This window comes from Lonchura striata, chromosome 10 (genome assembly GCF_046129695.1).
Source record: "Lonchura striata isolate bLonStr1 chromosome 10, bLonStr1.mat, whole genome shotgun sequence".
Lineage (NCBI taxonomy): Eukaryota > Metazoa > Chordata > Aves > Passeriformes > Estrildidae > Lonchura > Lonchura striata.
In genome coordinates, this window is record NC_134612.1 from 9,128,944 (window position 1) to 9,138,561 (window position 9,618).

A 9,618-nucleotide genomic window follows, 5' to 3' on the forward strand; every position below is an offset into this window, starting at 1 on the left:
AAAAACTAAAATGACACCAGAAAACCTCTCAGCAAAAATAAGTTTCTTTCCCTCTGAACAGTTTGTACTCCCTTGGTATATCTGATTTTATGAACTCAACCAGATCTGTCTTCAGTTACTTTCAGGAAACAGGAGCAATGGCTTTCTTTATACTTATTAAGAGAATAAAAATGTGAGACTCCATTACTGCAGACAGATCTATCCGGGCCTCTGAAATGAATTTGAAGTCAACATTCTGCCTTTTAGACCATTATATGGCTGGTGTTTGTAAAGTGAGAGACTGAAAAATGCAGTGTTACAAGGTTATTTTAACTGAAGGGCATTAAAGTTTCCAGATCTGATAAGTACATTATGCTGAGGCTGATTTCAGTTGTCCACAGGCTTAAGGCTGAAGGTCCTCTTCCTGCATTCATTTTTCCTGATTTGGAACATATAGGTTTTAAAAGCTTTAGACACAGATGATGACCTTTGATTGCAATCTTGTTCCTGAAAAGGTTCCTATCACAGGCACTCTAAACCATAATATTTTATTTTTAACCTCATCATAATTCAATGGAGTTTCAGAATGACTTTCCTTGACAAGAAGAAGCTGTAGCTGGAGTTATTTTTCGTGGGGTTAGAGGAGGTTCTGACTCACTAATATAGAGCAAGCCCAAGCTGGGTTTTTACACTACACTTCAGAACCAGCACATGTGCTACTGCAGGAAAAGGAAACAAGTCACTCTCACCAGACTTTAGTACATCAAGCTCTCTCTCTGAGGACACAGAGCTATCCTAATGCTGTGCTTACCGGATAGATGTGGGTCTTCCCATTGGGATAAACCACTTCTACTGCTTCAACACTGAGAGAGACAGAAAAATATAAGTAAAACTGTTTTTAACACATGCCCCAAATGTAATATCCCTCTGCCTGGAGATTTATACTCACGTGAATGGCTTCTCACAATATTCACTGAACATTGTGACTATAATATCAAGAACAATTTTTGCCTACAAAGCAAACATAATAATCACATTGAAATCTGTCATCTATGTGTGCTGAAGTAGATAAAATATCTTAACAAGGAACAAGGGAAAATAAGTCATCTTACACCCTCTTCTTTCTATTCTAATTTCCTAGCAGTCTAGAATACTAGACTGAATTTAAAAAAATATTTTCCTTCTATGCAGACATTTGTGCAAAAGCTTGAAAATCTTTGGTTTTCAAGGTTCTAAAGTCTTTGTGTATCTTTTTTAGACTCTATTCTTTAGAAACACAGGGGTTTTATTACCATTTAGAACTGGGTCTTCCTAATCTGTCTAATTAGATATTTTTCTGAAGTTCAAGTGAGAAGGGAGAGGCTGAAGGACTGCATTGTTTAGCAATACATTATCAAATAACCTCATTTGCAATTTTTTCTTTTTTACAGTTAATATTTTAAGAGGTTAGTATAATGGAAAATAATAATGACATTCAGGTGAACTTCTCAGTCCACAAAGGGGTTTTTTTGATGCCTGGCAGTGTAATTTCCTTCATGTAAACAGAACAACACTATATTTATTTTTACTATCAAGACAGGCAGTAGCAAGAAATAGTTATTTATTAGTTTGCTTAGAAGCCACTCCCCAACATGCAAATTTATTTGTGCTGTTAACATAGCATTTTGTAAAATAAAAGCAGTTTTGCTCATAAGCATCAAGTTACACACTTTCAGAAACTATCAATGAATGCACAACCTGTATTCAAGAACAGGCAATTACAGCTCCTTGGCTTTCATGCTTCACCTTTGAGTTACAGAATTTGCATATGGAAAGACTTGAATTTAGCAATTATTTGCATAGTATCCCTGCTTGATAAAGATAACTAAGTGGAAAAATCCTTGTCATTCTTCCCTCAGACCAAATTTTCAGTAGGAGACAAAATGAATCTTTACAGATAGTATTCTGCCAAAAAAGGAAGACTTAGTAAATTTTACTATTTTCTAAGCCTTTCAGATTTGTAAAAAGTACTCAAAAAGAACAGTCTCTAATTTACTTTAATTATTTTCTCATACAAGCTGAACACTTAGTGTCAAATACACTGAAAACACAATGCTATCTATAGAGCAAGCATGAAATTGTTTCCAGGGAATTCCATAGTCCTACAACTTTTGTATTGGAAGGTTGGCTCCATACAGGAAATGCCTTGTTGATTTAGGTCTTTGTATTGAAGCTCTATTATTCAAAGGGAAAACAATTATATTAAAGCATATCAAAAGCAGAAAAGATTAATTTACCTTTGTAATATCTGTGCCTGTACATTCAATAAACACATTTCTGGTATTTAGCGTTATTTTTGTATGATCTCCTAAAACATGTGAAAACAAAAACATGTTAAGAAATATTAGTTTTATTGCAATAGCACTGATACTGATTTTGTGTCAGAAAGATCACTGTCATCTTTCACAGCTTAAAAAAGCCATGATCTACTCCACCAACATTCACAGTTTTTTGGCAGAATATCAGCTCTTTTTATGTTTGAATTTATTAATCAAAGAAAAGGAAAGAGGCAGATCGGACACACTGATTGGATTATGCTTTACACTGCAAGACACAGGGATCTTCAGGTATCCTGGCACCCAGCTGGAAAAGCCAGCTATCAGAACAGTGGCCATCTGCTGTTAGCAAAGGGCTCTGCACTGCCACAGCATCCCATCTCCCCTGGGTTCAGTCTCACATTCCCATCACGTGTGATGTATGTCATTTCCTTGGGCAGGAACAAGTAAAGTGGTTTTTAAAAAGTGATTTAGATTAATGACTATCAATAGTCGTTCTGTGGTCTCCTGATACTGCTGATACCCTATAGGTTGCTCTATAGTAGTGAGTTAGATCCTAGTATGGGTCCCTCCCAGGCATGAATTTGCTCTGTCTATACTGGGAGTTATGATGTGTGTACTGAAGCAAATCCCTGTTGCACTCGAAAATTTTCTTGTCTGAAAGAAGCACCTGAAGTGTCTCTTTTGCAAACTGGATGTGAAGGCCCTCAGTAGATGCTTCCTTACAAAAATGGGGTCTGTTAGTACGGCACAAGCAATCTGGAGCAGCTGTACAGAGATCTCATTCTGCCTGTTAGGTACAAATGGGCAGTGCACACCTGGAGTGAATTCCATGACTGGGAGCCATGCAGGAATGGGCACACAGAGTGCTAGAACCATGTGGGATCATTTCAAATCCAGCCTCTTTGTCCTTCTTGCCTTTCCTTGAACCATCCATTAATGCAGAAGCAGCCCACCAGAGCCAAAGAAAGCATTAGGATATACATGGGAATTCCTGCTTCCTTTGTTTGACCCTGACTTAGCTTCTCTGTTTTAGTTTCCTATGTGAGAAATGAGGTCACAGCCAGACTGAAGTCAGCAGAGATCTTAGGACTGAGGGATCTGTACTCCCTTACAGCTGTGCTGTATCTCTTTGCAGATGGAATGTAGTCAGCATCTCTGGATTTGCTTCAAAGCAAATACAAGCCTTCACTTCAGTGCTTGTAGATAATCCAAACAACCAATACAGATGTTTACATTGCATTATCTGTTTAAAAAGCACCTCTGACCTGGAAGCCTCTCTATTCTCTAAAGCAGAGGCAGGTGTTAAATTTAGCTCAACCTTTTTAATTGACAAAATATAAGCAATATGGAGTGCTTATACATAGAATACACCTAAATTGGAATGAGCCTAACAAAGAAGGATCAGGTACAGTGGTTGACAGCATCTTCAATTCAGAACAGTTACTGTTACCAGTCTCTGCCAGGGAGTTTTAGCTGCCTTTTAAGAAGATTTGGGTTAGCTGGATAAGGTATATTAGGAAGCATACATCCAAAGAGATTATCACTGCAGATTTATTGGTCAGTGTAGGGAAATCTACTGATTCCTAACCTATATTTCAGTACAAAGGTATACTGAATTATCTTTCTAAGGAGTAATTATTGTCATGCCATTAAATGGCTTCAGTTAATCTGGTTCTCAAAAATCACCCATGGTTTCTTTTGCATTCAGAGGAAATCCATATTTAGAAACAATGCAAAAAAAGTCTAGACCAATTTATTCTTTTTAAGCAATTTAAGTCTCCTGAAATAATTTTGTGTAATTGTCATCATAGTACAACATGTGATAGCAATAGGATCCATAAAAAAATACTTCCCATGGCTGGTAAGTTCCCTGCGGCGACCTCATAAAATGGAGTACAAAGTTGCAGTTACCAGTTACCATTAACAGTTTACAAAATAACTTTTTGCTGGCTTCTTTTAGCTAAATAAAATGCTTTACTAACAAAAGTTAGTTCACAAGGAACTTTATTGAGCTGGAGAACGGTATGAGAGGCTCAATGCAAAGGTTTGCAGGACTTTTACACCCTTCTGATGAAGATGAGAAAAAAGAACACTAGCAGACTAGACAGAGAGCAAACAAAACTGTCTACCTTTAAACTGAAAGAAGGAAAGAAGACTAATTAAATTTTACGTGAAACAATTTTAAGAAAACATAATAATCTCCATGACACATCAGCATTTCTGTCAGACATTAACTCACACACAAAACAGCAGTAACAGTACACAGCAGTCACAAATTCATCTTACCATTGATGATTGGTGGCATGGACAGAACAACCCCATTGCTGTCATAAATGACAGGATAACGTGGCTTGTTTTCAATCAGGTGCAAATAGTGCCGAAGGTGGCTGTCAGTCTGGAGAAACAAAGCACAAACTGAATTCCCTTCAGCTCACAGGTGAAATTCCACAGAGCCACAATCCTTTGGTAAGTGATTACTGGGAATTTTGAAGGTGGGAAGGATTGGGTTAGAGTTAGGTACTTTACTAGCAAAGAGTGTTTGCTTCCAGCAGCAGGAAAAGTCTGAAATGAAAGAACTGGATGTTTGGTTTTCTTCGGAAGTGCTGTAGACTATTTAAGGATTCTTTCAAACACGTGTAGGCTATTCTGTCCAAGTGATACCCTTGTTCTCCACGGCACACAAACATTGCCAAATATTCTTAGTCTATAGGAACTCTTCTTAAAAGTGGTAAAAATCAGCACTGTAACACTTTTAGTAATAAATTGCTGGATACTGACACATACCTAAATTTGATTCAAAATTTACATTTGCTGTAATGACACAATTATGTGTTGTACCAAAAACCTAATTTCCTTCTCTGAACTCTCTTACTCTTTAGTCAGAGACACTTAAGCATTTATCTCCAGGGCCAGTATATGTTTACAACACGATAAGCAAAATATGGAATGTTCAATGGCTGTTAGGCTACAGAAGACAGCTGTGTTTTATTCGTAAGAACAACTTCTAATAACAAGGATATGAGAGATATTTAACCTTGGAAATTTATCTCCCTCGTTTAGTGCAATGAGTCTGAAAAATTCCACTTACCCTATACAGATCCATAATTTGTGAGGCCGTGTACTCCTGGGACTGACTCAAGGGCTTAAATTTAATTTCAGAAGGTGCTTTGGCTGTATAAGTAAATGGACCAGTGATGGTGTCCAAGTCATGGGTACCTATTGCTACTAATGCTCTTTTCCTAGAAATAAAGAAGGCAAAATAATGTTTTTACTAATAATACTTGGAGTTTCTTAGAGTATGATACTCTATACTTCTATGCATTCACAGAGCTTACTGAAAAAGCAGAAAGATAATTTTGAGAAGCCTAGAAATTATTTGATGAATAACAATTTAATAAATATTATTATGAATAGCAACACAACTGTCAAGGCAAATCCAGCGGGAATGTTGCTAAACACTTCTGCCTCAACTGTTGAATGAACTTTAACAGCTATTTATGTTGAACAATATTAGCAGCAGACAAGAACTGGCAAGGAAATGAGAATGATCAAGAGAGCTCCTACAGATTTTCCCTGGCATAACCTAACACCTCTCTGCAATAGGGATGTGCAGTTTTAACATGTGATAAAATCATACACACAGACACTATACATTACTTTAAATTTAAGAACTAACCTGCAAATATTTTGGTGCAGTTTCTCTTGGAGGTCGATGAAACTGTCATACCGGTCCTTGGTAAAAGTTATATTCCGGAGGACGGCAGCTACAGCGTGAGGCCGGATCTGGGCAGTCTGCAATTTACAACAGCAGCACGCAGATTTCAAGAGATTTGCTCTGAGCTGCATCTGAAACTTTGATTTGACCTGCTACTAGGTTCACCCAAAACAATTTGCCTATTGTTCCTCCCCCTCCTCATTCCTAAGAATAGATCACACCTAGTAGAGATATTTAAATGTCTTTAGCTCTTGTTCTGCAAATAAGATTTCCAGTCTCACTGTTCTTACAAAATCATACTGATATGGATCTTTCTGCTTCAGCAACTCTCAATGCATTTACAGAGGTGCAGTAAACACTTTTACCTGTTCAGTGATAATCAGCCTCTGACCTTCACCCTCAGCTGGTATTATCTTCTCAAACCTAGGGAGATTTATCCTAAAACAAAAACAGGAGTAAGTCTGTAGCTGAAATGCAGCAAACTCTAGAAATGTAGCAGGAATTATATGTAGAAAACCTTCTTAGTAATGTTTCTTGGCATGTAATTAGCTAACTGTGCAGAACTTCTTTTTCATGGGATGGTCACCAGATTACTGAACTAGAAAGGAAGAACTCAGCAAGATAAAGACATTGCAGAAAAGGGAAATAAATTATTTGTTCTGGTATTTCTTACAAAGGATCACAAAGAAGTTTCTCTGCAGGAGTTCCTTACAGAGGATAAGTCTCAAATGGAACAGCAATTGAGAACATTTTAGAACAGATACAAAACCCAATAACATTCTGGTCTAATCTTTTTAAGTTATGCAAAGATCCTCTCCAGAGGAACATCTGATGAATCTCATCTACATATGTAATCATACTCCAAATGCAAGCAAGTAGGAAGTTCTGTTTACTGAGCAGAAATGGACCCATATTTCAACAAACACCACAGAAATCTCACAACTCTGGCTTACCTTTCCTTAAAGACCTGCAGTCCTCGGACCAACCCTTCCAGGCAAAGCAGATCATAGCGGTTGGCAGGAACATCAATTTTATAGAGAACCACATCAGATGCGCCCTTGGCCTTTTCTTCACCCTTTTCTTTACTTATAATATCCTTCTCAGATGTCTAAAATTAAGCAAAAATGTGGTTTTAACCTGATATATCTTAACATTGACAACAGTATGATAGTGACATAAGAGGATAAACTGTATTAATTAGAAGTTTAACACTGTAATTTGCATTTATACAGCAAATGGACACACCAAATACAAGAAATTACATAAAACCTTAAATTCAGAAACTGTAAGGTGGTGTGCCAAAAGAAAAATTCTGTATTAAAATTTTAATTGTAAGAAAAAATATTATAGATTATAGAAGCAAGAACCTTCAGGATGTTAGATCCCAGTAGAGATCTGAGGCCTTATATTTGGCAATAGATTGGCAAATGACTTGTCATAATCAAATTTATTCTGAGATAAAGCATAACATATGATGTTCAGATGTCTTTTGATAAACGTCATTAAAAAGCCAATAAATTAAAATTAAATGGCAAAACCAAAATATGTCTACTTGAACAAGATTTGCACAGACAGAGTTATCAGGGCTAGCAAATCTCCCGAAGTACAGAATCTAAATTAAAACATTAAGTATACATTAGTTACAACTCAAATAACTATGTCCAGGACAAATATATTTTTTATGGATATTGCACAGATGACTGCATAGCAAACAAAACCAAACAGATCTTGTAAAATATGATCAATACATGTTCTGTGGCCATATTTATGCTGCTAAATAAAATGGTGCCTGAGACTGAAGATCAAGAGGCACAGAGTGCTGACCTCCAGGAAGTATTGCAATATGCCATCTTGGAGTCTTTTGCTTCCGAAGCAGTAACTTTTCTAAGTCTGAGGGTTTTTTCCCCAGATTCAAAACATCGGTGTTAATAAAGTCCATTAAAACATTGTAACAGGGGATATGCTGGAAATAATGCCACACGAACTCTTACCAAAAATCAGTATGCTACACCTACTCAAAAAGCAACAAATAAAGGCATTACTTACAATTTCATCAAGCTCCAAACCAAACTCAAAGCAAAGCTCATCAAATTCTTCATCCGCTGTGAAGCAAGAGGGTGAATTTTGGTTATAAGCAGGCCTCAGACCTAATTTTTGTGTGTGTGTTTAGAATGTTTTCAAACACAATAAGAAATGCTATTTTGGAAAAAAAAAAAGAATAGGGTAAAAGTAATTTAAAGATTTTTTCTTATATTTGTATCCGAGTAGCAGCTTCTTTAGTATATATTTATTGATGTGGTATTCTGACAGACACACGGGAGAGCTTCTGATCTTTGGAGCTCAGCTCCTCAGCCAGGTCTGTCAGAGCAACTCTGGCTTAAACAGATCATGAAATCAGAAGGGAATAACTGGGCAGCTTCTGCCAAGTGCTCCTATTCTGATCAGACAGGCTCTTCTACAGAGGTTGCATCAGCTGCGTTGTAACACGCGAGTAACACAGCCCTGTTCAAACAGCGCAGATCTGCACCGGGCTGTCTGAAGAGCCGTCTGGACTAAACCACTTCATGTCCTTAATGCTCCTTCAGCCGGGCACTTCTGAAATCTGCTTCCTGAGCCGGGAAGAAAGCACTGAATAAACCCACACTATTCACCGCTCGCTTTGCCTGCTCCCCCCTCTTCTCTCTCCTTGGTTTAACCAGATCCTAAATCAGACAGTGACACTGCAGCCAGAACCCGGCGGGACGCGTGGCTGCACTTTCCCGAGAGACCTGGGCTCCAGCAGTGCGTGTCGGGGCAATGCGCTGAAGGGGCCGGGATAACACACGGCTGTGCGCGGGCGGCAGGGCAGCTCTGAGGCCCGAGCTCTCCCGAGAGCCCCGCTGCAGCCCCGGGACACGCAGGGCGCGGCCGGGAGCACCGTGGGAGCTCAGGGCTTCGCCCCGGCCGGGGCGGGAGCGGCGGAGGGGCCGCGGCGATGGCACCCGGCGAGCGCGGCGCCGGGCGGGCACGTCCCGGGCACGGCGGGCACTCACTGTAGCTCCTGCCCAGCGCCTGGAACAGCAGCTCCCGCTTCACGCTGACGGTCGGCATGGCGGCCGGGCCCGGCTGCGCCTGCGCCGCGCTCCGCAGGCCCCGCCGCGCTCCCCCGCGCTGCCGGAGCGGCCGCAGGGCTCCGCCCGCGCCCGCCGCCCCCCGCGCTCCCCGCGGCCGCGACGCCGCGCCCGAGCGAGCGCCCCTGGGGCTGCCCCGAGCCCGTCCTGCGCCTGGGGGAGCGGGCGGCGGCGCGCCGAGCCCCGGCAGCGCGGCGGGCAGCCGCGGCGGTGACATCAGCCACGGCGATGGGCGGGACGGGCGGCCCGTGTGGCAGCGCGAGTCCCCGGTGCCGCTGTCCCCGTCCCGCGTGGGCGCCCAGCGTTATCCCGTCCCCGCGGGGGATGGCGAATCCCGGCGCTGCCGCCGGCCCCGTGGAGAATGGGGGCCAACGCTGTGCAAGTTTCGGGGGGTGGTTTCTTTTGCGCGGCAAAGTTTTCTTTTGACGATGCCTGCCACGGACACCGCGGGCGGGAGGAGGCTGTGCGTGTGCTGGTGTAATTAAACCCGAAACAC

The 9,618-nt window shown here is 41.0% G+C and overlaps 1 protein-coding gene across 1 annotated transcript in view; it reads right to left on the reverse strand.

The window, feature by feature from the left end:
- The window catches only part of FARSB (phenylalanyl-tRNA synthetase subunit beta), a 36,023-nt gene extending 26,877 nt beyond the window's left edge, over positions 1-9,146 (reverse strand). Inside the window, exons 1-10 of the mRNA XM_021553629.1 lie at positions 9,045-9,146; positions 8,059-8,114; positions 6,966-7,120; positions 6,378-6,450; positions 5,974-6,089; positions 5,386-5,536; positions 4,584-4,692; positions 2,256-2,326; positions 929-990; positions 791-842 (exon numbers count right to left, since the gene is read on the reverse strand). Coding sequence (XP_021409304.1) covers positions 791-842; positions 929-990; positions 2,256-2,326; positions 4,584-4,692; positions 5,386-5,536; positions 5,974-6,089; positions 6,378-6,450; positions 6,966-7,120; positions 8,059-8,114; positions 9,045-9,102 — 903 coding nt within the window. The 5' untranslated portion in view covers positions 9,103-9,146. The remainder of the gene's footprint in view (positions 1-790; positions 843-928; positions 991-2,255; positions 2,327-4,583; positions 4,693-5,385; positions 5,537-5,973; positions 6,090-6,377; positions 6,451-6,965; positions 7,121-8,058; positions 8,115-9,044) is intronic.
- Between the last annotated feature and the right edge of the window lie 472 nt (positions 9,147-9,618).